The 27,927-nt window shown below is 36.9% G+C and overlaps 2 protein-coding genes and 1 long non-coding RNA gene across 7 annotated transcripts in view; 1 reads left to right on the top strand and 2 right to left on the bottom strand.

Annotated features, from left to right (window-relative positions):
* Nucleotides 1–1,025, bottom strand: part of LOC135438898 (uncharacterized) — a 152,895-nt gene extending 151,870 nt beyond the window's left edge. For all 3 annotated transcript variants that reach the window (XR_010437954.1, XM_064697447.1, XM_064697448.1), the window contains exon 1: nt 822–1,025. The gene's annotated coding sequence lies outside the window, so the exon portion shown is untranslated. The remainder of the gene's footprint in view (nt 1–821) is intronic.
* Nucleotides 1,026–8,496: 7,471 nt separating this feature from the next.
* On the bottom strand, nt 8,497–27,668 carry LOC135439215 (uncharacterized). The gene is made up of 3 exons (XR_010438005.1): nt 27,576–27,668; nt 8,716–8,822; nt 8,497–8,630 (listed from the first exon to the last, which is right to left on the bottom strand). It is a non-coding gene; the product is annotated as an uncharacterized LOC135439215 (long non-coding RNA).
* On the top strand, nt 8,633–23,090 carry LOC135439214 (sodium-dependent nutrient amino acid transporter 1). 3 transcript variants are annotated; one of them, XM_064697889.1, is made up of 7 exons: nt 8,633–9,187; nt 16,768–16,843; nt 16,956–17,265; nt 19,093–19,354; nt 21,561–22,302; nt 22,361–22,637; nt 22,710–23,090. In XM_064697889.1, exons 2-7 carry the CDS (start codon nt 16,769–16,771, stop codon nt 22,952–22,954), a joined length of 1,911 nt encoding a protein of 636 aa, XP_064553959.1. In that variant the 5' UTR covers nt 8,633–9,187; nt 16,768; the 3' UTR covers nt 22,955–23,090. The 3 variants fall into 3 exon arrangements, with proteins under 3 accessions (XP_064553959.1, XP_064553960.1, XP_064553958.1); XM_064697890.1 differs by lacking the exons at nt 8,633–9,187; nt 19,093–19,354 and adding an exon at nt 21,205–21,442 and having other exon boundaries at nt 16,715–16,843; XM_064697888.1 differs by lacking the exon at nt 8,633–9,187 and having other exon boundaries at nt 16,715–16,843.
* Nucleotides 27,669–27,927: the final 259 nt, after the last annotated feature.

Raw genomic sequence — 27,927 nt, 5'->3', positions numbered from 1 at the left:
CAAAAATAATTAGGTAAATAATAATAAAAATAAATAATAAATATAAAGAAATAATAAAAATATAATTATAAACATTTAAGAAGAAATAAATTAAAAATAATGAAATTATCAGAAAAATATAAAATAAATAAAACGTCTATAATAAGTAATATATGATAATGAGAAAATATAAGAAAAAAAATAATAAAGTAAATAATAATGCATACTTTTAACTAGTCTAAGATGTCTCCTTCGGTTGTAACACTTTTCGTACACGTTTTATGTTTACAGGGTACAAGAATCACCACAAAAGAAGAAGAAGAAGAAGAAGTAGTAGTATTGCATGACTCTTTGAGTCTAACAACAGCCATAACAACTAGCACAACATTAGCAGAGCTCGGTGCTCGGTGCACGGTGCTCGAAGTCGTTGCAACCAAATGGATGCTTGGCGGCATCGTTGTCATGGTCACGTGCCGCTGCTTCCGCTGGCTGTTGCAGTTGCGCGCACGAATGGACTAAATGTCGACCATGCTTTTCCAGCCACACCGCAACAATTGTCAAACAAGCCAGAAAAATTGGCGGCCACTTTCGCAGGCACTTGGGCTTGAAAATGTTGCAGGCACTGCGGTCCGCCAATGATAATTTTCGCTGCTGAGCAGCTGACTAGAGGGAGGTCAGCGTGAAAGGGGTGCAGCTTGCTCAAAATGCGTAACAATTTAGCACTCAAGGGCCAACGACATTACAACCCAAAAAAAACTAGTATGCATTAATGCAGTATCTACAATATATGTATATAAAGATTTTATATTGTGAAATTTCTATTGGGAATTTAAGCAACTCACCTTTCTGACTATAACGGGGCTTCAGTTCATTTATTACTTCTTTATTTTTCCCTTCATCCGCGTTCTTCTGCTGCGTAATTTGGCATTCAATTGTCACTCAAATAACTGTATGCATCGTATGCACATACACATACATACATGTCTTCATCAACATAAGCTAAGCAAGTGTTTTACCGTTTCTTTTAAAAGCGATAAAAGCGAAACAAAAACAAAACAAAAACTCCACTTGCAACATGTGCCTGCAATACACAGCAAAGTTATCTAAAATACAAACACTTTTTACAGTTTCGGAACATTCAAAGCATTTCATTAATTAAAATCGTGAGTTTTATCGCACAACACATCAATTTTCTGGATTTCTTCACTACGTAAATTCGCGTACATGTAAAAAAAAACTATCGAAACAATCAATATTGAACACAGCTCGTAACGTCATAACATTTACGTATCGCAACACTAAACTTTTATATATTTTCTTCATTGCGTATATTCGCAAAACCCCGCAAAACTAAACAAAATCCACCAAGCTGTTATTGCGTTGTTTTTAAACTCTCCCACAGCTTGTGACGTCATAACATTTTTCGTATTTCCATTAAGGTGCAGCGGCCTAAAAGCCTAGCTCACCAAAAACAAATAGGGGTACGTGCTCATAGCTTGGAGCTTGGCTGCATTATAGACAAATACAAACTTTTGCATTCATTCAAATTTTAATTCCTTATAAGCCGCGTCACTCAATTTTGTTTATTTTCTTCACTGCGAATATTCGCGGACAAGCAAAATTATTGAAATGAACTGAATTAAATGAAAGAAGAAGCTGTAATTGCACTTAATAGACTCTCACACCGTTTATGACGTCATCAAATATTTTATTTTTTCCCGCAACGCGCAGCGTCAACCAAAGCCTAGCTCACTAAAAAAAAAATAGGGGTACGTATGTACATATGTATGTACGTGCTCGTAGCACGCACAAAACAAGCGCAGCCCACCCGACAGCAGTCTGGCCGAATTATAGACATTTTTTTACAACATTTTGTATTGATTTATACTTTAATTCGCAACAGATCACGACATTTTTTTGATTTTAATGATCAACTCACACACAGCTCGTGGCGTTATAAATAAATTTTGTGCCTTTAGTTGCGGCGGCACACGTAGCTTGGCCGGCCTACAAAATTACACAAGAACATATGCTCACATGTACACTGAACAAGCGCTGCAGCTTATCTGCTGTACAGACAAACACCTTTTTGCATTTTAAAAGATTTTCGTACGCAAACAATTGAATTCTTTATAAAATTGGGATAATTTATGCGCCGCACACTACTAATTCACGTTTTCTTCACTCGCGAGCACGCAGAACTATCGAAACTATCTTTATCGATATAAGCACGAAGAAGAATGCACAAGTTCAGCTATCGATAAATATTTCTTGATCTCCCACACAGATTCGTAAAGGAATATTTTTTCTTATTAAATGCAAATAGGAAAAAAAGTAAGGTATAAAAGTTGTCATTTTATAAACAAAAATAAGTAGTTGATGGCTCAGAAAATAAATTTGGACCCTTACACAAGTACTTACAGCAATATCAATGGCCATGGAAATGACAGGGCACCATGCACCCCCCCCCCCCCCCCCCAACAACAAAGTCGACGATGTTTTCTGGAAAGTTATTTCTCTTCTGTTGGCATTTGTTCATTTGACTTGGGCGCTTCTTGAAAGGATTCGCTGAGACAGTCAAATTTTCGCCAGTTTTCTTGACATCACCTTTTTTAATTGTTTTCGGCGCGTTGGCGGTGAAAATTGACGTGTGTCTGGCGCAAGGGCAAAGGTTAACACGGAACGAGGTTAAAGTTACGCATCGATGCCGCCCGACGCGTCGCCTTGGATGGGCGGCTAATTAGCGACAAGCTGCTGAAAATTGTTTGCTAATTGGAAAATTAAGATCTAATATTGTATTTAATTGCAGAGCATTCAAATTTGAGCGGAGAAACGATTTTGTCTTGTCAAGCAACTGCTGTGCCACAAGCTGTGAGTACATATAGAATTTCTTTATATAAAACTGATTCCTTTCCATTTTTAGCTTTAAAATGTCTAAAGAAATTCGTATTCTTATTTATGCAGGTATTTTATGTTTATAACTGATTGTCTCTGAATACAAAATTTTCCTATTTATATGCCATAGATGTACGAAATTGACTGCTACAACCTGTTGCATGCCACAAATTTGTATGCTACACCCAGTGGCCGGCTCTCCTTAAAGCTGAGCATCCTTCTGAACTGCAACAGCTCGTAGTTCCGATCGGCAATCCAAGCTGCAATTCCGAGCTAATAAACTGCAGTCAACTGGCAGGCAACTGGCTGCCTTTTTGCCCTCTAGGACTGGACCTCGGACTTCGGATTTGGCTCAATTTGGGGCCAGAAGCTTGCTGCAATTTTATGGCAGCTGCATCGGAAAATGCAAAAAGTGGGCGGCAAATCGCAGTCACCGTTGTGCGTCATTAAAGACACGCGATGCGGGAAATGCACGTAATGGAACTGCACAGCAAACCGGACACTGGAACAAACCGCATTTGATGGCATGAAGCAGGCAAAAGAACGCAAGGATGCAGGCTAGAGTAGAAAGGCCAAAGGAAGCCTGCAAAACAAATTGGGTTATGTCTTTGGCCACTTCAACTGGGCATTGCATCAATTTGTAATTGCATTTGCAAAATATGTAAATTGGCACATAACTCTAATATTTTACTTTATACGCGCATATTCAATAGCTCTGCTATTTATTTTTGGATCTCTGTTTATTTCAATTTAACACATACGGTGTCTTCCTTTTATTTAAAATGTTGGTTCCTTTTTAATGTTTATTTTGAATACGTGTTAAATGTTCTGTATTTCTTTAATTTTGTAAAGGCCTTATTAAGCTCTGTTTAACGTCTGGTCATCATTTAATTTACTTTATTATTTACATATTTATGTTATGTCTGGCAGGTTATTGGTGATTCTGTTTTTTATACCCTTGTAGAAGGTTTTATAATTTTGTCATGAAAAATTTAACGCATAGAAGGAGACCCCATAAAGTATATATTGACGAGCTGTCTTAGTTAGTCTTACAACTTTACATGTGTCCGTCTTTCTGTTACAGGCAGTACATATGTTGCCATACGAACGATGGGTCAATTTACATCAAACTCAGCATTTACGAGCTTCACTATTCTCACATATCTGCAAAAAGAAAATATCTACAAGAGTATTTTATCTTCTGCGTGCTGAAGATATCCTTGCTTTTTCGTTTATTATATATTAATTATATATATTATTATTATATATTAATAATAGAATCAGTTGATGTCGGTTTTATATGGGAGACACCTCAGATATCTTCTATAACTAAACCTCATTTATTCATTTTAAAATTTCAAACAACTCTAGCTTTAAATAGGTGAGTCTTAAATGAAATACCATACCCAATATTTGTCATAATATCCTGTAAACTTTCTTCTTTATTTTCCTTTTAGGTTCTACTTTCAACTAACTTGCAATAAAGCTCAGGACCTGCTTATTTTTTTGTCGATGGCCAAAAAATTATAAATCCATTAAAGGAAAAACCATAAAATTGTAAAGGCGCACGCGTAAGGCAGTAAAAAACAAATGCTACCTAAAAAGTAAGGAAAAGGCTAAAAAAAAAACGAAGGCGGAAAATGTGGAACTTTCTTGTTGCGGCACCGAAGGCTGTGCAAATTTAAATGGGGATTCCAAATTTAACTGAGGTTTTTTCATCCAAAAGCAAATGCGATATTGTGTAGGAGAAAGATTTTGTCCTTGCTTTGACACTACTTGAGAAGGCCTTGAGTTGCAGTTGGGAGAGAGAGAGAGAGAGAGAGCGAGAGAGAGGAAGAGCGAGAGAGTTGTTCGGTTAGGTTATCAAGTTATCTTCAATTAGTTAAATGAATCAGCCCAGATACTTGTGGCAAGTGGCTCAATTGGCCCAATTAGGCTGCTGTAGCAGCATTTTCATTAGCCAAATGCACATTTTATGGCCCAAAGTCATTTTCAATTAGCGCATCTCTTGCCAGACGACATCTACAATATAATTTTGGGCCAAAAACTTTGTTTTATGACTTGTGGCTTTTCTCAGCAAAAATAAACATTTACGTAATGCTCACAGTTTGTCTCTCGTTCGCATGTTATGCAAAAGTTGGTAATGCCAAACCATCCCCCCCCCCCACGAGTCAACCTACCCGCCGCAACGAACAGCCGCACAAAATCTCAGCCCTCAAAATCCTGTTTTATGTCGCTTTGCCCCACAAAAAGTTGCCGCAGTAATAAAGGAGATTACCTACACATAACATGTGAGTGGGCTCCAAAGACAAAAATTATTTTATATATATTTTTGTTCTTCTTCTTCTAGGACTACTACAACTATTTTCTGCACTTTTTGTGCCGCTCGTCGAGACACCACAAAAGCCAAAATCACTGAATGGAGCCGGAGCCGGAGCCGGAGCCGGCTTTGAGGCGCAACTGCAGTTGCAGCTGCCTGCGAAGAAAATTTGAATTTTAACTGGCTGGCGGGCAGAGCTGCCGCTGCCAAAAGAAGCTGAAATAGCTTTAAAAAGGCTTAATGCGATGTCTTAGCTCAATAAATAGCTAAATAGTAAGTTCGAAATTTCAGCAGTTTTCGGCTGACGACCTCTGGAAAGCGCCAACACAACTGTCTGAATGGGTGGGTATATGTTTTTTTGTTCAGAAATGCATTTAAATGTGTCCAGAAATTTAAGTGCATTTGTTTTTTTCTCAGGCAAGGCTCAAGGATTAACCCAAATTGCAATGGATAGCCGTAAAATGGTCTTGGCTGAGTTTCCTTGGCCTGGCAGGGCATAAGTTGATGTAATCCACGCAAAAGCAGCCAGATGCGGCCTGCGAGAGTTATTTTACTGGAAATGCTCAAGACAATGAAAATGCACTCGAGACAAACAATGCAGAATTTAAGTATTGTATATGGCCAAGGTGAGGAGGAGGATCAGAAATGACCTCATAGAGTGACCGTGGCTGGTGTAAAATGTATAAATATATAATATATATCTTGTAAGAAATAGGCCATTATAGTCCAATATAATATTTAAAGTTAAAACAATTATAATAATAACAAAAGTAATAATAATAGTAACAATAATAATAATAACAACATTAACATTAATAATAAAAATAATGAAAATAATAATACTAAATCCAATAAAAATTCATATTTAAAATAGAAATAATAATTATAACAATATTAATATTGATAATAAAAATAATAATTCCAATAATAATCATAAATATAATAAAACTTAACATAATAAAATTGATATTCAAACTAATAATAATATAAATAATTATAATAATATCTGAATAAGAATAATTATAAAAATAAAATTTGAAAAATAATAACATCCAAATAATAATAATAATATTACAAAAAAATAATAATAACAACAAAAATATTAATCGCTCAAAATAGAAATAAACAACATAAAATTAAAAATTTTTATTTATTAATGTTAATAAAAATAATTTCATAGATTATTTTGTTTTCAATTTAAACCAATTCACAGTTGCCTTTTGCAAATGGGCTAGCCGTTATTATTATATACATATAAAAATAAGTTTTATATGTATTATTCTGAATCGACTAAGCCATAAAATTTGCAAGCAAAAATGGCTGCTGGTTGCAAAAAGTCTTTTGCTTAGTTTTTAATTGCAATTAAAAAGTTGAGAGAGCCGCAAGAGTAGACAGGCACATGCTCCACACGCCCCAAACTTGCCTTCGCCCCCCCCCCCCCCCTTCCACCCCACATCCAGCCACTCCTCGGTTGAGAGTGTCTCCAAGGTCCAGTGACAGTCATAATGACAATGCCAAACAGTGTATAGCTGGAAGAGAGGGCAGTCTTATACTAAGGATGTAGATGAAAGTCAATCCCGCCCGGAGGAACCACAAAATGGCCATGCAACAAATTTGTTAGCATAAAACAAGCACAGCTAAAAGTTTCTCTCTCTCTCTCTCGCACACACGCACTCTCTGGATGTCTCTCTGTTTAGCATTTTGCACAGTCTTGAAGTGGAAACTCTTTTAGTGACTGTCCAGGCTGCAGACTTAATGATTTTTGGCTTAAAGTTTACCAGTTAGCAGTATTTTTGCAAGTAGTTAAAATTTTATGAGGCAGCGCCGTCCCCGAGGCATTGTTTTTGCATACAGCTGCCCAGTTACTTGACTTGCCTCAGCCTTGCCCTCTCCCTCTCTCTCTCTCTCTCTCTCGCACTCTCTCTCTCACTCTGGTCGCCATTTTACTTATATGGTATATCAACGGCACACAGAATACGATGAAGCACATGAAAAAAACAACCGAAAATAAAATGAAAACTTGATAAAAACTTTTATCATAACAATTTGTGTTGTACTGCGGTCCAGGAACAATGGACCAAGTGTGCCACATAGTGAAGCAACTTTCTTTGTCAGTGTGTGTGTGTGCGTGTGTGTGTGTGTGTATTGCCCTGCGCCTAATGAGAAAAGTGTAAGTGCAACTTCTACAGAAAGCAAGACGAGGCTAAAGAAATAAATACGAAAGCTTCGTTTAAGTTGAGTAAACTTGACAAAACAAAATAACAAATAAGAAGAAGCAAAAGATAGTTTTGTATGCAAGATGCTTGGAATTAAAGATGACGATTTTGATGGATATAAAGGTAGATATAGATAAAAATATATTTATAATTATAGCTTAAAATTTAGGTATCGATCATTTGAACATTAAAAGTCAATCACATTAACCTCAGGCACAAAGGCCGTCAAACTGTAACTCCTTCTTTAAGACACTTTTTCCCTTTAAGTATAAGATATTCTCATAGTTTTAAAGCCTCTAAAGCCACATGCAGCTGCTCCTCAACTGTAAATAGGACCGATCGCCCACAGAAACAAAAGCTCTCAAACCTTAATCACTTCTTTGAAACACTTTCCCCCTTTAATTAAAAGATATTCTCACAGTTTGAAAGCCTTTAAGGCCACACACAGCAGCCCTAAAACTGTAACGTAGAAGATCAATTAGTCGAGACACACAACCAATTGTTTTCGGATTTGGCAAAGAAACTTTTGCATACATTTTTCACTGTTTTTATATATTTTATATGAAAATATTATTAAACAAGTCAAGTGTATAAGTTGTATCAATAAATTGATTTTACTTCGTTTTTTTTATTCAGGCAACAGTTGCTCTCAAACTGTCTTGTATAAGATCAGCTTAGCCGCGACACGAACCCGTCAGCTGTTGAGTCGTGTGCAAAGCTTTCACCTATATTTCGTGATTCGCTCTGCCGCCGTCTTTGAGCCAACAATAACAAACAACGATCGACGCGGTTTTGCGATGCCTGGCACAGTGGGACAAAATGGCAGCAGCCAAACTCAAAATCAGGTTTATAATTATTCACAATATTTGTTGAAATATATTTGCATGCCTAGCACAAACTGTATATATTTACTTGTATATATTTTCTTTTAGGCATATCAATTTCTAATGCATTTTAATATATTCTACTTTTCATTTAAGCATAGTAAATATTTTTTCTGTTCAAGCAAATACTATTTAAAATATTTGCTAAGTTTTAATTTCAAGCGTTTTGTCGTGAGTTTTATTAAAGGCAAATAAGAATTTTGTTCGATTTTATAGTAACTCTTCCCACTGTGCGCGGCTGAAGTCAAGTTCGCCATAAAACCCTCCGAGCTGCGCCTTGGCTCACTCAGTTGGCTGCTGGCGCTTTGCCCAAGCGATCGTCGGTTCACTTAACGGCTTTGCCCATTGTCATACGCACGTAATACAATAACAATAATAATAATAATAGCAGTAATAGTTATAATAACGGGTTTTTTCTTACGTTCGGCATCACATTTCGGTTTCGTTTGCGTGCGCCTCAAAGTGTCTAGCGGAAGTGTCCCAGCAAAACAAGAAGAAGCAGCGTTCAGAAGAGATCTGAAGATGTTTCTGCAATAAAAAATTAACAATTATATAATTTGAATACTTAAGAAATAGTTAAGAGTTCAGCCTTGAAAGTGCGGACCAAAAGTTAAAGTTGAATAAAGGCAAAGCAAAGTGGTTTTTGGCTGGTTCAAAGCGGTTACAACTGGCTGACAGTTACAGCAACAGCAACAACAACAACAACAACAACAACAAACACAACTGTAAATCAGCATAAACTTAATTGTAGCCAAGTTAAAGACAAATAATAAGAAGAAGAAGACGCAGGCAGCTAAAAGTCAAGCAGCGGAAGCTTTTGACATCAGCAGGCGCAGCAACAACAACAACAACAACAACGACAACAACAGTTACATTTAACAGTTAAAGTGCAGGTAAGGCCCAGCAAGTTCTCAACGGTCCATTGCAGCAGCTGCGCAAGCGCGTGACTCGTTTGCCCACTGTGCAATGTCTTTGCTGGTAGATTGACTGGTGGGGTGCGTGAGGGGGGGGGGGGGGAGGGGTGCAAGCCCAGGGACAGCTGCCACTGACAGCATAAAAGCCCAGCATAAAATGCTTCGCTAAGGTTAGTTTTAATTGGCTCTGATGAGACTTAACAAAAGCTTCAGCTGGTCGAATTGAGTGGTCTTTGAACTGAACCCTAGATATGTAAGGTGTACCTAAATATATAAGCTAGATACACATATACTTATTTATATAGTATATATATATCTTTTTTTTTAATTTTTTTTTTTATTTTTTAATAATGTGGGTCGAGGTCCGGGGATTAATTTTATAAAATCAAAATTGAAAACAATTTTGTTTTCATATATTTCTTCTCCGATATATTTTTCTATTTTTTCCGATATTGTTTTCATTTTGTAATTTAATAAATAAATATCTAATATACTAGAAATATATATATATATCTATATATAATATATATGTATATCATACATATATATTTTGTATATGTCATAGATATTTTTTAAATTTATATATATTTTTTATATTTTTATATATATATATTTATATATCCGACTATATCTATATATATATATATCCTATTATATATATATATTTATTTTGAATTTAATTTGAATTTTAAATTTTGAATTTAACAAAAATATAGCGCTTAGCATGTACAAAATTTAATTTAAAAGTGATCCAAAATAAATTTAAATAACAAATAATTGAATAAAAATTATTATTATTTGAATTAAATTAAAAATAAATTTAATTTAAATAAAAAAAAAGTAGAATTGTACTAGTATCTGTGATCTATTCGAAAGGCCGTATATAGAATATAGAATTTATTCCTTGGTAAAAACTAAGCACATCAAACAGAAGCCAACCTAATCAATTGTCTTATACGATATAACACTAACGAAGAGTATATAAACGTCGGGCTTAAAACACTCTGTTTTAAATGTCGTTTTTCTGTTTTGTTTCTTTCTTAATGTGTGTTTGGCTTGTGACGTATACGCAATGTATACAACATGCTCATTAATATTTGTATTTTTGTAGTTTTTTTTGGGCCTTTTTTGGCGACGAGCGTAACAAGCACGCCATGAAACACGTTTTTGCATACTAATGCAAAGGCCCGGACATTGGGGCATTTTAAGACTAACAAGCGTCAATTGAACTGGTTTATGGGCCTGAAGGAGGGGAGGGTGGGGTGGGGGGGGGGGGGGGGGTACTGTTAAACATGACACAAATATTATCGTTTATAATGAGCGTCAAGTGGATCAGACAAATTTAATTGCAGTTAAATAAGTTTATTCTAAATAGAGAAAAATAATGCAAATAATATTAATATTTATAGATGAAATTTTATAAAAACTGATATAAATATAGCTAGCAAAAGAAATCCATTAAAATTATACAATATATTTTGATTAGAAGAAGAAAAATATACAAAATAACTAACAAATTTAAAAAAGGAAAACGAATGGAAAGGAATTTAAAAAAATAAACGAGTACCTTAACTTAACCTTAACTTCTCTGATAGTAACTCGCATTACATCCGTTTCTAGAGTTGTCCGAACAACTTTCAAGTTTTCGGCTTGAAACTAGCTAAAACCGCTCTTAGCTGATTGCGTATGGCAAAAGTGACGTCAGTTTTGAGAATCTTTCGAAGCGTGGTACTTGAAAATCGACATAATTTAACATAATTTCAGCTTGGCTGACTCATCAGCTGAAGTTGATTTAACATTGTTTCCAGCTCTGCTTCTTCTTTTGCTCATTATACAAAACAAAAACATTTTTAAGCAGAATTAAAAACCTGTTTTTTTTCCCAATTTTACCAAAAACATGTGGTTTTTTTTTTACTTTCTTTGTTTTTGTTTTTTTGTAGGAGTTTGTTAACGCCATTTCAGTCAGCGCTCGTTTTGTTGAAATTTTTGTTAATAACTATTTTTGGGTTGTTAAAAAATTAATTATATTCACATTATTTTGCAATTTTTGGCGAGCGTTGCCCTAGCCCTGATCTACTTATAATTACCTGGGAAGCTGACTGTGAACATTTACCTCTTTCTTTCATTCCACATTTGAATGTTAAGAGCTTGATCTTAAGGTTTACAAGAGTTGAGTTGACGGACATACTCGGCTGTTGACGCTGATCTAAAATATATATATCTTATGAAGTCGGAGTTGTCTCTATGCGTTACATATTCCATCTCAATATTATAATACCCTCTGCAAGGGCATAAAAAACGCATTATTTTCGAAACGTTATATGGAACATTTCTACGAAGTCTGTTTTTTTTTTGCAAATTATACGTAAATTATAATTAGATTTTTTTAGTGTACAAAATTACAACAAAGTTGCGGTTCTAGTAGACAATCTGGTAGAAATTAACTAGATAAAAAGTCTTAAAACTATGTTGAATTAAAATTAAGATATAACCATATCTTTAAAGCAGGGTTCTTTCTATAAAAAGTTGTTTATCTGTTATCTGTTCGGCCTTCGGTGTTGCAATATAATGTTTATATGCAATTTAATGTCTCTGCTTGAACATAGCAAATGGGCATTGCTTTGTGTTTTTTTTTTGCTCGCATATCACACAAACAATCCGAAATCTTAAAGCCTTGACCGATTAGTCTTATCACAGACGTATGATAAAACATATATGATATACTAGAAGAAATTATCAGACTTCGTCCGGGTCAACAAACGCGCCAATATCAGAGAGATACAAAGCCGATCAAATTCCCGACCATTCCAAAATTTATTATTACAAATATATAAATCAAAATAATACTGGGTTTGAACCAGTGACCTTCTGCTTGAGGGTTCGACGCTCAAGCAGCAAAGCCAAGCTAGCTCATTTGTTTGTAATGCAGTAATCTCTATATATAAAACTGTTTGTCCTGACTGACTGACTGACTGACTGACTGACTGACTGACTGAATGACTGAGTGACTGACTGACTGACTGACTGATTGGTGATCAACGCACAGCCCAAACCGTAAGAGCTAGGAAGCTGAAATTTTCACTGTAGCTACCTTATGTGATGTAGGTACACGTTAAGACGGGCTTTCGGGAAATTCCACCATCCGATCGGCCTCAAACTTATTTTCAAAGATCTTTGCTCAAATTCATTTGAGGGGTGTTTCACACTTTCAGGAAAATTCGTTCCTCCTTGATGGAAATGGAGGTCAAAGATTTGGTGGGTGACGTTTCGCGCTCAAATTCGTTTTCGGAGATCTATAAGAAAAATCATTTGAAACGTGTTTCACACTTTTCGCAGAATCCAAACTTTTTCGGGTGGAATGCAACTCAAAGATTTTTTGCGCGAAGTTTTAAGTTGTGTCCGATTTGCTTCAAACTTATTTTCAAAGCTCTAGATAAGAATATAATGAATACGTGTTTCAGCGATTTGGGAAATTCCACTCGCAACATTGGTAAATTGGCGGAAAACGTTTCTATGAAAATTGTTTGTTTACCGTCCGATAAGTTTCAAAATCATTTTCAAAGCTTTTTGAGAACGTTGATTTTGAACATACGTTCCACAGGCAAGGCCGGGTTATACCCGCTAGTAATTTATATATATTAATTTTAATAGACATCTAATTGTCCGATGAGAGCAATAAACAAACTAAACGCGTCGATTATTCTCAGAAATTGAAAAACCCGCTTTGAGCCTCGCACACATTATAAAGTTGTTAACCGTCTCCCAAATATAATTAACAGCTTGTTATTGTTAGGTTAATAATCGCCATAAATGAAACGATGTGTAAATTGTTAAAAACAAATCTGCAAATACACAAACAGAGCGAGTTTTTTCTTTTATCATTAGATCAACAAAAACTGCAGTACTCGGCCAGTTATAATGGCTTGTTGGGGATCGTTATCTTTATAGAAGTGCTCGAATTTGTGGCTAAGCGTTTGTTTGCGTGCCGCAAACTGCAGTAAATTTCACTATTAGACATCTTTTATGACACCTGACTGCATTTTAATGGGGGGCACTTATTTGTGTACACTCTGATTTTTATTTAACACTTCCAGACATCTAATCGAGAAATTAGTCAAGTGCATTTCATAATTTTTATTGCACTTTATTTATTTATTGAATTAACAAAACAACATAGCGGCATTTTTTAAAAAGCTGACTTCATTTTTTGCAATACAAATGGAATCAGTGAAAATTGAAGTATTATTTTGCATATACGATATCATATTCATTCTTTTGGTGTAAAGGGTATTATAATTTTGCCATGAAATGTGTAAAGCATAGGAGACATCTCCCACCGATAGAGTATATATATTCCAGATCAGCATCAACAGCCGAGTTGATATAGCCATGCCCAACTCTCCGTATTTCTGTTTCTAAGCGAACTAGTCTCAGTTTTCAAGATATCATCCTAAGACCTTTACCTAGTACATAAGTGGAAGCCGGCCGGATCGTAACACTATATCAAGTAGCTGACATTGGGACGATCGGTCAAGGAATCGAAATCTTGTTTGTTTATCAAAATATCTTGAAGAAACTCGGCATTTATTAGTTGCACAATGCTCCCTACATATTTACAAAATCTTATCAACAGGAAACTTCGGTTAAAAGTAGGTTCCTATATAGTATATAATAACAAGCTCAGCATTTTCGAGTCTTACAATTCTCACATATCTTCAAAATGAATCTATAAAATCATATCTTTAAAATCTTTTCTCGTTTATAAATATCTCTTGCAAATGCTTTCTCAACTTCTGGTGCAATGTGTGAATCATTTATTAAAATTCCATTTCGTTTATCAGCAGTTGCTATATGCAGAACAAAATCTCAAGAGATTATCATGTTTTTTTTTGTGTCTACATTATAATTTGTTTATCATGCGATCCGTATGCCAATCATAAACTGTTGCATTTTTGGTGACTTGCAAATACAAAGTTGTGTTCGGGATGTTTCCGCCCTTTATCTTATAATTATCGCTCAGCTATTTGGCTTGTGAAGGTGACATCATTTAAATACCCTGTACTTGCAGAAATGGGTTAATGGGTTGAAGGAAAGACAATATAAATACTGTATATATTGTCTTTGGTTGAAGGTAGCATAAATAAAAAGTCAAAATAGTTAATTTTAATATAACTCTAAATAATACTATATGTAATATATAAATATATAATTTTGATCTTGATCAATTAGAACAGACGAGCTTATCGAGCCATATTCAAGGCTACAATTTACAATTAAATCCCTTCAATCAATACAAAGAAATGTAAAAGTGCTTTTTTCGGCTGTGACCGACTAGGCGATATCCTCTAGGCAGCTATAAATAAAGAATATTCAAATTGGTTTTTACTACACAACGGAAAATGCATTCATATATAACCTTGTCGTTTAGTGTCCGAAAGATTTCAAGTGTTTAAGGCTTAGATATGGATATTTGTTTTTCATTTTAATCTCTATATATAAAACTGTTTGTCCTGACTGACTGACTGACTGACTAACTGACTGACTGACTGACTGACTGACTGATTGGTGATCAACGCACAGCCCAAACCGTAAGAGCTAGGAAGCTGAAATTTTCACTGTAGTTACCTTATGCGATGTAGGTGCACGTTAAGACGGGGTTTCGGGAAATTCCACCCGCAAGTGTGGAAAAATCGCGAAAAACGTTTGTATGTAACTTTTTTGTTTACCATCCCATCGGCCCCAAACTTATTTTCAAAGATCTTTGTTCAAATTCATTTGAGGGGTGTTTCACACTTTTCGAAAAATCCGTTCCTCCTTGGTGGAAATGGAGGTCAAAGATTTGGTGGGTGACGTTTCGCGCTCAAATTCATTTCCAGTGATCTATATGAAAAATCATTTGAGACGTGTTTCTCACTTTTCGCAGAATTCAAACTTCTTCGGGGGGAATGCGATTTAAAGATTTTTTGGGCGAAGTTTTAAGTTGTGTCCGATTTGCTTTAAACTTATTTGCAAAGCTCTCAATAAGAACTTAATGAATACGTGTTTCGACGATTTGGAAAATTCCACCCGCAACAGTGGTATATTGGCGGAAAACGGTTGTATGAAAGTTTTTTGTTTACCATCCGATCGGCCCCAAACTCATTTTCAAAGATCTATATTCAAAATCATTTGAGGGGTGTTTCACACTTTTTGAAAAATCCATCCCTCCTTGGTGCAAATGGGGGTCGAAGATTTTGTGGATGACGTTTAGTGTTCAAATTTATTTCCAAAGATCTATAAGAAAAATCATTAGAGACGTTTCACATTTCTCGCAAAATCTAAACTCCTTCGGTGGAAAATGCATTTTTAAGATTTTTTTGGTGAATTTTAAGAGTTTTCCGATTTGCATAAAAGTTGTTTGATTCCCGTCCGATCAGTTTCAAAATCATTTTCAAAGCTTTTTTGATTTTATAACATACGTGCCACGGGCAAGGCCGGGTTATACCCGCTAGTGGAAAAATATTTTCTTGAAGCAAAAAATTTTTTAAGCTAGTAAAATACTTTCAAGTTATAATACAATATCCAATATAATACAGTAATACGATCTTAATATTATATTATAAGCAATGTATGTATTTGCTAAATTAAAATAAGTAACAAATATTATAAGCTGTACTTTTATAGTACCCTAGATTTTATACAATATTATAAATGCGCAAAAAAAAGGAAAAAGTTTGGTCTCTACAATGAGAAAATGTGGCTTTTTATGGGAAAACGTACAGGCAACATTCTTCACATTCCAATGTAACATTCGAAAAATGTACGAAATGTTGATGGTGGAATTAGTCTAATACTTCACATTCGCAAAATATGTAAGAAATGTTGATCGAGTAATAGGGCTGTTATGGAAAAACGTCCAGAACACATACTTAACATTCGCAAAAAAATGTAAGAAATGTTGATAGTGGAAATAAGCTATTAAAGCAGTTTGGACATACGCTATGCAGCAATGGGGAACACCAAGCAGTTCCAACATAGAAATCCTGCAAAGGTACCTGTCTTTAGCCCTAAGAACAATTACAGGTGCTGCTTGGTATATGCACAACTATGACATACAGACCCAAACATTCCCTTTGTTAAAAATTAAATAAATATATGTCCTGTTAGCTATAAAAATAGTTTAGACAATCATGAAAATAATTTGGATCTGAATCTCTGGATCTGGATCTGGAGCTTCGTCATAAATTGAGCCCTAATATTTCAATTCATTAGAGCTCAAACAATCCTTACTTTAATTTCTTAGCAATTTATTTACTGTCCTAAGACAGATTACCAATAAATAATTAAGCAAAAAAAATGACTTAAAAACGAAATCAAGGGGCAACTCCAGGTCGGGCAGTCTCGCATATTCAGCTTTTATCTGCACTCGGTTTATCTGATTGTCAGTTTTATGGCGCGTCTCTGTTATGATCACAATTCCGCTGAAAATCTACCAAAATAACAACCAGTGTTAATTGTCAGACCGCAGCTCATAGAACTCTTTCTCTCTCTCTCTCTTTCAAATAATACACCGAGTCCAGAATGAAAATGTCGCAGCGGAATCCAGCGTTTGTGGGCGACGATGGACAGAGCAATACCAGCACGTTGGCCATGTCGGTAAGTGGCCAGAAAAGCTATGGCCGGAATCTGAATGACCCAAAACTAATCGTTTGCTCCCCCCGCACACACACACACACACACACACACACACACATACACGCACACATAGTCGCTGCCGGCAGAGACGCAGACGGAGGCCGAACAGGAAGCTGGCAAATCGGTCGGTAGACCGGGCGAACGGGATACCTGGGGCAAGGGCGTGGAGTTTCTAATGTCCTGTATCGCAATGTCCGTGGGCCTGGGCAACGTGTGGCGATTCCCCTTCACAGCGCTGGACAATGGCGGCGGCGCCTTTCTCATACCATATCTCATTGTGCTATTCCTAATTGGCAAACCGATTTACTATCTGGAAATGGTAATTGGGCAGTTTTCCAGTCGCGGTTCCGTTAAGGTATTCGATTTGTGCCCCGCCATGAAAGGTAAGCGAAATTTCACGGAAATTATCGATGCCAACTTCGAACCAAATCGAAGTTTCTATGCACTTGCAGCGAGAATGGGATGAACAGTTGGCGAGATATTTAAATAGGGGAAGTAATAAATATTTGTTGGATGGAGAAGATTCAAAAAACATTTCTGCAATCTCCTAAAATTGTAGGGGTTAAAAGCTTGGCTCGGCTTGAGGTTTGAACTGGCTTCCAGCCATGATTTTGGCTCAAATTATAATGTTACAATTTATTTTTCATTTATAAGCGCGAATTCTAAATTTGATCTCTATCCCAAATTGGCAGCTATTTTAATATTTAATTTTTTGGGTCAGCTGTTTATAGAGCAACTTATTTGGTTTAAGATTGGGTTCCCAGTGAGTTCTAGGTTCGAACCAGTATGGTTCAAATCCAGTTTGCAGCCCTGATGACATCTTAACATGCTATTCTAGAATAAGTTAATTGATTGATTTTGATTAAATGTGCAACAAAAGTGTGACAAGTTGTTGTCAGTTTTAGTTAAAGATAGTTAACATTTTTGAATTTCCATTTAATGAATCATTTCTGAGCGATGTTGTTGTTGGAGTATTAAAAGTAACTCGTTATTGCTCAGTTCTGTGTAATAACAATATTTCAATTATTATTAACAATGAATATTGTTTAGTACGCTTAACAAAGGAAAATTTAGATTCTGAGGAGTTGAAGTAAACAAAGGTAGATAAGTCGAATGTTGTGAATAATATATTAATCATAACACAAAAATAAATTATTAATTATTTGTGAGATATTCCAGAAGACATTCTTAAGCTTTTGGCTTTTATAAAGTCATGTACAATAAGAGCTAGAGACTAGAGAAATTTTAGTTGTATGTCCTCCTCGTCCCCGCGCAGATCGAGTTTGTTTCCGATATTAGATAACTTGCCCCGTTTCCAAGTAATTGATGATAATCGATATCGAATTTATGTTTTTTGAGCAATTTTGGTAAATTACATAAGCTAGAGTCACCAAACTTGACATGTAGCTTCTAGAATAGTATATATATATCTTTCATTTTATACCTATCGCCTGTTGGAAGAAGAGGGTTTAGGGTATCCCCTAGTCGGGAGCTCCCGACTAGAACCTCTTACTTCTTTATTTTTTATTTTATTGATTTATTGATTAATGGGCAACAAAACCTAAGTATTTAATACATTATAATAGCAAAATAAAAAGCTAAAAGTCTAATCAGGATACAAAAACATTTCTTATATCATCCCCAAAAGAAAAGTTAAGAACTTATATAAAGCCAAATTCTTTACGATTCAAAGGCAGATCTCAACCAACTGCAAGTGTATATAAATATTATTTAGTTAATAATGCAATAGCTGTGCATTTCTCTAGATGAACTTGGTGAAGTACAATAGAAAGCGAAAATTAACAATAGAATATATTTATTTGTTCACTCCGAAAGTTTTATCAAGCTTTAAGACTAACTCAATGAAATAGACCATAGACTATTATCAACATATCGTCATATTTAGATATGGATTCGTAATTGGAAGCTCCAAACAAATGGTCGACTTAAGGTTTGAACCGGCTTCCACAGCCAGGTTGGCTTATGCATCCATAAACTTAGTACTATTTTGTAATGAAATATGTACCTATATTTTACTTAATTTGAAATTGTAATTGAAATCGGGAGGCTGGCAAAATGCACAGCTATTATATCAAATCAAAAAGCTATTCGTATGATTCACAATCTATATTAAATGAATCTATATTATTCATGCACAATTCATCTATCATATTCATAACGAACTGGCATCAACGAATCGTAACTCCCAGGCATTGGCATTGGACAGGTGATATCGATATCGCTAGTCACCACGTACTACGTAGGAATAATGGGTATTACGTTAAATTATTTTTACGATTCGTTTCGCACGCCGCTGCCCTGGTCCGAATGCCGTCCCGCTTGGGGCAACAGCGTTCAGTGTGTGGCCTCCAGTCGGGGCAACATTAGCTCCAATCCGAGCTCCAGCTTAAATTCGTTTGGGCCCCAGTTGGAGCAGCAGCAGCCCGTCGCATCCGCCGAGCTGTACTTTATGTAAGTGGCTTTTCTACCTATTGTCAAATCTAGCTGTTAGTGCTCGTTCCTGGTGCTGTGTGTGTGGGGCATGGGTTGTTTGGTTTTTTGTGCGCTTTGTTGTGGTAATCTTATCGCGGCACACTCTAGCATTCAGCGCCAGATTCAAGTTTATGGTCGTTCAATGCTCGCTTTATTGGCATGCGACATTAATTGAATGAGTCCCGCTACGAGTCCAACAAATCTGCTGGTCCGCCCCGCCCCGCCCTTGTGGCGCCTAAATTGACAGCAATTGACCACTGAGGTTAGACGATGCTGCAATATACCCTAGGCGATTGCAACAGCCAATAGCTGAAATGTGACGCGTTGCAAGGCCAGTTCAATTGACAGACATCTAACCGTGACGGAAGGAACAGGGTTACAAACTCAAGCCTCACATCTATCATAGGAATAACAATTACTGGCTTTTACAAATAAATCACATTATCATTCTGATAACTGAACTTATAATTATTCTTAATTTCTCACTTAAAGTAATCCACAAATTAGTTGTACTTAAGTTCCTATACGAGATGTGGTCTGGACTTTTTTTTAAAATTTCTTTCACCCGTCACAATCCGAAGAATCCATAGAGAAAATTGTAAAAAATTTCAATTATTATAAACTTTTTTTTTAAAAAGAAAATAATAACAAATCCAATAAATAATTTTGATTTTTTTATATTTATTTAATTTAATTTACATATTATTTAAAGTCTTCACTTCTGAACTCTCCCAAAATGAAAACTAGCAATTGAAATAGTAGTCCAGAACCTGTCAGTAATTTCGGAATCACACGGAAATCCCGCCCCTTTCTGAATATTATAAAATCCTTTGCCGTCACAGGATTCCTGTGCCAATCCTGTCTCTAATTTCTATCGACAGTTACAATATCATATAAGATTTCTTATGCTGAAGAAAGTTTATTAGCAATTTGTGGAGAGATTGGAGCTTGTTCCTCAAATAGCTTTCATGGATAAACACTCTAGTAAAATCTGAAGAGGAATAGTTAATAGTCCACACAAGCATATTTCTCATATGGTATCTTCCATTAAGGTTTTTAATAGGGTGGATAGAAATTTGTGGAGTTATTGTATTGGTATTGTATCATTGTTATTATACATTTTCTCAGAGATTATACATATAGTCAGAAGTCAAAGGCATAGAAACCTAAAGTTCAGCTGTTATATTATTAAACAAGACGAACACCCTTATTCATATATATGTTTATTATTATAATTATTATATTTTTCACTCAGAGATTGTATGAAGAGTGAGAGGTCCTACGGTTAAGAGGCATAGATAACTTTTTCTCATGTGGTGAAATATGATTAAATAAGACGAATATGAAGAACTTTTCCGAGTTCCCTAGGGACTTAAATAAATATATATATATATATATATTTAAATTATTATTATCCACATTTTGCTTTCTCAGAGATTATAGTCTGAGTCCTTATGGTTAAGAGGCAGAGAGAGATGATGTTTATATAAGAGATTAGGAATTCCTTTACTCAGGAATTTAAATGTATTTTGTTTTTTTTTTTAATATGAATTATATTTATATCCTACTCTTACGAATGGTTTTAGGTACATACGAGTTATTGCATGGCAAGTTTCTAATTTTGTATTAAGACAATTTATTAATAAGTTTTTTTTAAATTAAACTTTTTCTAAACTAAACACGTGCACTTCCCCAACTCAACTAATATCTCAGCTCAGGCTCATCCTCGCCTCATGTCTCCATCAAAAGTTCACAAACCCAACATTTGGCTATGGCATCTAATTGATCTGTGATTAACTCTTTCCTCCCTACCCCCAAATATCATCAAGGTGTTGGCGTTGGCCAGGCATTCCAGGTGTTCATGTTAAGCACTTACTACGCCTCACTGGTGGCCATTTTTTGTCGGTATTTCGTTGACTCGTTCCACGACCCGTTGCCCTGGGCAGCGTGTCGTACGGAATGGGGCGCGAAATGCATCGACTCGGCGCCCAATAATTGGATGGGAGGACAAAATTCGGTAGAAAATATATCAGATCGCATTATATCCAGCTCGGAGCTGTACTATGTGTAAGTGCTTGGGTCTATTTTGGGCTTAGTTGGGTTAGATCTAGTCTAAAACTCTAGAGGTGTTGGCTTTGGGTGAGCTTTTTGTCGCCAACTCAATCGACTTTGAACTTTTCCTTAGTAAGGAGGTGCTGCGCGAGAAGGACCAGATTGCGGATGGCATTGGTTTGCCCAACTGGGAACTAGTCGTTGGCCTGTTAGTCTCCTGGCTCTGCGTTTTTCTGATAATACGGCGCGGCGTCAAGAGTTCGGGCAAGGCCTCCTATTTCCTCGCCCTGTTTCCGTATGTCATCATGGGCGTACTGCTGGTGCGTGCGGTGACCCTGCCGGGCTCTATGGACGGCATTTGGTATTTCATCAAGCCCAACTGGAGCAAGATCTTGGACCCGAAGGTCTGGTATGCGGCTGTCACGCAATGCTTCTACTCGCTGTCCGTTTGCTTTGGCAACATCATCATGTACTCCTCGTACAACAAGTTCGGTCACAATGTGCATCGGGACGCGACCATTGTGACTGCTTTGGATACGGCCACCTCTCTATTGGCCGGCTTCACCATCTTCGGCATATTGGGACACCTGGCGCACGAGATCGGCACGGACGACATTGGCCAGGTGGTCAAAGGCGGCGCCGGACTCGCATTTATATCGTATCCCGATGCCATAGCCAAGTTCAAGCAGCTGCCACAGATCTTCTCGGTCCTTTTCTTCCTCATGCTCTTCGTCCTGGGCATTGGCTCCAATATAGCCATGACCTCCTGCACGGTGACTGCGATACGCGATCGCTTTCCCAACTTCAAGCAGTGGCAATGCTCCCTACTCATTGCCGTCGTTAGCTTTTTCATAGGTCTGATGTACATCACACCGGTAAGGTTTGCGGAGCTGGATTTGGGTTCTTGATCCGAGGTATTGTTATTCTTTATAGGGCGGTCAGTATATGCTCACACTGGTGGATTTCTTTGGCGCCTCGATGATAGCCTTGGTTTTGGGCATTGCGGAACTATATACCATTGGCTGGATCTATGGCACGGATCGTCTCTGCAAGGATATTGAGTTCATGCTCGGCCGCAAGGTGGGCCTCTACTGGCGCCTCTGTTGGGGCATCTTCACGCCGCTCATCATGACCGTCATCCTGATATACTTCTATGCCACCTACGAGCCGCTCACCTATAACAAGCAGCCATATCCCGCCTGGGCCTACGGTAATTCGAGAGATTCCCTACTCTGCTAACCTAATCCTCCACGCTCACACTCCTTTCTCCGCTTCCTTTCAGGCGTTGGCTGGACCATTACTGCCTTCGGCGTCATGCAGCTGCCCTTCTGGATGCTGGTTGCCATCATTCGCGAGCCGGGCAATACGTGGCGCGAGAAGATACGCGGCGCCTTCAAGCCGAAGAAGAATTGGGGACCCTCCGATCCGCTGCTCCGGGAGCAGTATAATAAGAAAATTGAACACGAGCTGACGCCCAAACGGGGCCAAGGCTTTTGGGCTAGCATTAAGCAGAATATACTTGGTTAAACTGTGAGATCTCTGGTTTTTTTTGTAAGAGTTGTGTGTAAATTAATGTAAAAAGTATTTTGCGATAATAACTTATAAGTGTGCCAATAAAATGTAACGAATTTATAAAAGATTTTATTAAATTTACTGAGATATATTTGAAATTCGACTATTCTTTTGAAGGAAAGAGAGCAGGAAATGAAAATCAGAAGGAAAGGAATGTTGTACGGAGAAGATTTGCTCGAAAATTAGAAGTATTATTTAATCCCACTTTTGAGAAACGGTTTTATTTCTTATATTATTTATCATACCCTTGCAGAGGGTATTATAATTCTGTCGTGAAATGTGTAACGCATAGAAGGAGACATCTTCGACCCCATAAAGTATATATATTCTTGATCAGTATTAACAGCCGAGTTGATATAGCCATGTCCGTCTGTCCGTCTGTCTGTTTCTATGCGAACTAGTCTCTCAGTTTTAAAGCTATCTTTATGAAACTTTGCAGAATTCCCTCTTTCTTTGTTGTACGCAGCTCATATAGTCAAAATCAGCTGGATCGGACCACTATATCATATAGCTGCCATAGGAACGATCGGTCGAAAAGTAGATTCTTGTATGAAAAACATTTTTGTTTAAAAAGTTATCTTGACTAAACTTTTTATTTATTAGTTTTACTACGCTCCCCATATATATGCCAAATCCTATTAAGATCGGACAACTATATCATATAGCTGCCATAGGAACGATCGGTCGGAAATTAAGTTTTTGTATGGACAATTTTTATGTTTTTCAAGATATCTTGACCAAACTCGGTATTTATTAGTTTTACTATGCTCCCTCCACTTATGCAAAATCTTATTCACATCGGGCTACTATATCATATAGCTGCCATAGGAACGATCGGTCGAAAATTATGCTGTTGTATGGAATTTTTTTTGTTTTTCAAGATATCTTGACCAAACTCGGCATTTATTAGTTTTACTATGCTCCCTCCACTTATGCAAAATCTTATTCACATCGGGCTACTATATCATATAGCTGCCATAGGAACGATCGGTCGAAAATTAAGTTGTTGTATATAAACCTGTTTTGTTTTTCATGATATCTTAACCATACTCGGCATTAACTATTTTCCCTGTGCTTCTTAGATACGGGCAAAGCACTATGAGCATTTTGAAAAGGTTGGGTCTGCAAGGGTATTAAATCTTCGGTGTGCCGAAGATAGCACTTCTTTCTCGTTTTTTATTCATTTAGAATATTCTAAAGAAATCATTTGAATCATTTATGTATCACGATCCGAACTTCTCACAAATAAAAAAAAACCGACCTTAGCAATATAATCTCTTACATAAAGGTTCTTAAAGGTTAATATAAAATCTATTGTTAAATTTTGATTTCCAAACAAATCCAAAATTTAGTTCCAAGTAACCTCTCATATTCATAAAAAAATATCCCATCGTAAGCAATATGATATATTGACCAAAGAATCTTCAGGATTCTTTAGCTTTTCCCATTTATAAACCAATTGAAACAATATTTAATTATTTATCCTGACACTGTAATATTTGGGTATATATTTTTCCACACGCTCTGAATCGAAAGACTCAATATTTTAAGAGCAACTTTTCAAACTCCAGCAATAGACAATTACTTCATATTAACTTTAAGGTTCTCAAATATCTAGCTCACATTTATTTGCCATGGCTACCTTCCCATCTAGCACCTAATCAGCTCACTTTTACTTGGCCTTGGTCGGGAAAAGCATTCACTAGCTTCATTTCCCACTCCCGCACTAAGCACTCGCCGTACATTTTTCCACTCTTGGCTGTTGGCCACAAATTGACCATCACATTGACAATTTGGAATTTGGCAAAATCCGTCCCTCGGTGAGGAGGAAAAAATCAAGAGAAATGTTGTGTGCTTTGTCTCCGTTACGTTTTCCAACTGCAAACAAAGACTGTGGAAAGCCGAAATACTTTGCGGGCGGCGACGCCATCTTCGAGATAATTGCTTTGATAAGGACACGCCGGACTCGGACTCGGACCCGGACCCGGACACGGACCGGGAAGGGGACTTGGACCAGAGCAGCGCTACGGTGAACATTTCTGGTTTTTTATTTTTTTATTTTATAAATGTCGCCAAATATTTACATGTCGCGGCATTGTAAAGCAACCCAACTTGGTTTTTTTTGTACCTTTTTTTTTTTTGGTTTTTTTTTTGCCCTATGCCCGCATTTGGCTTGCGGCTTGACTTTTTCCGACTGTCCGGCTTCCTGGCCGCGAACTGGGCCGTGTCCGGGATTCCGGATGGCGGCCGCGTTGCTGCAAAACCGCATAAAAGTCATTGTCACAGCAAATGGATTAATTTTCGCGGCACGTTGTCATATATGTTGCGCTCTCTCTCGCACTCGCGCGCTCCGACTCGCTCGCTCACTCGCTCAGCCGGCATTTCTATAAAGAAATTAAAAAGCACGGCCCGTGGTTACGAGTGGGCGGGCGCTGGCCGTAGGTTGCGGGGCGTGGCTGGCGTTTACCGCAACAATAATTACGTTTTGGCCGCTTTTTGGAAGCTGCACGGAAGTGTATAATGTTGCTAAGTAGTTGCGGTTATATCTTGTTGTTGTTGCTGTTCTTCTTCTGGTTTGTTTGTTTGTTTGTTTGTTTTTTTCATTATGTATATATTTTTTATTGTGTTTGGTTGCGTAATTATCATGAAAGGCAACAGGAGGTTTATTTCATGTAATAAATGCAACATAATTAAGTTTTCTGGCTGCGAAAAGCAACGAAAAAGGAAAATGCCGCTTAGTCGGCTCCCCTTTGTTATCATGTTTCTTGTTTATGTTAAGTTAGTTAAGGCATATTTTTGCAAATTAGCCAATGCAAATGAGAGTACAAATTTTTATTAACCTAAAAGGGGCATCATTTCATTTGGCAATTCAATAAAATAAATGTTTTGTATTTACATTTTCTACTCGATCGCACCTTAATGTTTTCTTATGTAGCATACATTCTGGGGCTACTAAATGACAATAATTATTCTAATGGGAAGCCATTGAATGGCTTTTACTTTTGAGCTGAAGTGTGAAAGAAAAGCCTGCAAATCGGCCGACATGTACAATTAGCTAAGTCATTTGGTCGGGACGCTGCTTTTTAAGTTTTACAATTTCAAAAATTGTCGAAGACGTTTTCCATTTTTTTGTTGCTAGTTTCAATCGGCTAACACGTTGCCAATCAGCAGAAAGTCCAGCAAACACAAACACCTAACACACACACACACAGACACGGCCACACTCATACATTCATATGAGTACACTCATGCTGGCAGAACAAATCCAAATAAAATTCTATTCAACTAAAAGCTAAAAAGCGCGCCAGCATAGAGAACGCTCAATGCGCGCTCTCTCCCTCTCTCTACTATACTGTGCCTCCCTTCTCTTTTACTATTTGCCTTCCTTCTTACTCTTTAGCGCCCACGCACGCATTTGTCTTGCATCAGCAGCGCGACCAAAAAAGGAAACAAAACAGAAAGTGTGCACAAAGCAAAGGAGACGCAAAAACGCAAACAGCTTCGATAGAGATGCGAGCGCATAAAAAACTATTGCACTCACATTAACTAGCGATAGTTGCATACTTAGATATGTTTTTGTTACAAAAAAAAAAATAAATTTATAAAAATAAATAGAGTACAAATTAAAGAATCTGATTTTTAATAAATAATTGTAATTAATGTTGGAAAAGATCAACTTATGTTAAACAAGTACGATCACGTTACCCGCTCGAGACTCGCTCTCCGAAGCAAGCAACCATCGTTCGAGAGAGTGCGACTAGCAGATGCCCTGTAACCAGGTTTAAAGAAAATAACTCTTTATATATTATTTTATTCTACTGTAATTATTTTTCCAGTATCTTTTTGGCAGAATAGCTGTCTACCGATATTTAAGCAAAATAGCTAATGTTGTTCATCTTAAAATACCCGCTATTTAATCACTTGTTTTCTACAGGGTAGAAAAAGATTGCAACTAAAAGCAAAACCAGCATGAAATGAAAGGCAGAAAATTTTGGGGATTTGCAAGAAAAGTTGCGCGCTCATGCAAAGAGCCGCAAATGTGTGCGGAGTGCAGATGGTCTAGGTGGGGTATATATGCTTTTTAGAGCCCAGTTTCTCCAATGGTTTTTCCACTTCTTTTTGGCGTACTGTGTTCTAGTGTGTGCCAGACATTCGCACACATCTTTTACTTGGCAATGTGAAAATTGTCTATGTAATTTAGTGTGGGTCGGGTGGGCGTATACGCGAATTTGTCTGATGCTTAGAAGAGCTGACAGGTGGCGCCACTATGCACGTCCATATTCTTTTCTTATCTCTGTCCAGCTGTGTATGTACGTATGTATTTCTTCTGCAGATGGCAGATGGCGTCCGTGCTTGTATATTTATGTGTGTGTGTGTGCGGCGGTCGAAGTGGTGAGCAAAAAATTAAGTAATTGAATTTTCATAGTGCCTGCATATAAAACCTAACTGCAATTGTATTTCTTGTTATTTGCAGTTGAGTGCTATGTTTTACAGTTTCTTCTCTTTGTGCCATGTATGTACATGTGTGCACAGTAAAGATAAGCTACATTTAACATTTTAATCTAAAATTATTTACCTGATGGGTTTTAGAGGTGAATTCTTTGAAGTAAAGCAGGTTTTATTTAGCGCGATCACGAATCACTGTAAACTTGACAAAACATCGCTCGGAATCTTAATAAAAAAATTAGCACTAAATAAAAATATACTACACTGTATTTATTTTGTTGCAATTGATTTGCACGTTTTGGTAAATAGATATTTAGGTTTATGTGAAGAAAGGCACGCGGTCATCTCTGTTCTGAAGTTTAATTCAAAATACAATCTTTATTTCCCAATTAGCAAACAATTTGCACCGGCTTGTCGCTAATTAGGCGCCCATCAAAGGCGACGCGTCGCGCGTCATCGATGCGTAACTTTAACCTTGTTCT

This window comes from Drosophila montana, unplaced genomic scaffold (genome assembly GCF_035044405.1).
Source record: "Drosophila montana isolate Dmon_TW-CO22-7 unplaced genomic scaffold, ASM3504440v1 contig_402_1, whole genome shotgun sequence".
In the NCBI taxonomy this organism is placed as follows: domain Eukaryota; kingdom Metazoa; phylum Arthropoda; class Insecta; order Diptera; family Drosophilidae; genus Drosophila; species Drosophila montana.
This window is presented reverse-complemented; position numbering and strand designations above follow the sequence as displayed.

Excerpts from the sequence above, each read along its gene's own strand:
- LOC135439214 (XM_064697889.1), top strand. The coding sequence starts at position 16,769 with ATGAAAATGTCGCAGCGGAATCCAGCGTTTGTGGGCGACGATGGACAG. Across the intron at positions 19,355-21,560 it reads TCCGCCGAGCTGTACTTTAT|TAAGGAGGTGCTGCGCGAGA; the intron begins GTAAGTGGCTTT and ends ACTTTTCCTTAG. Across the intron at positions 22,638-22,709 it reads ATATCCCGCCTGGGCCTACG|GCGTTGGCTGGACCATTACT; the intron begins GTAATTCGAGAG and ends GCTTCCTTTCAG.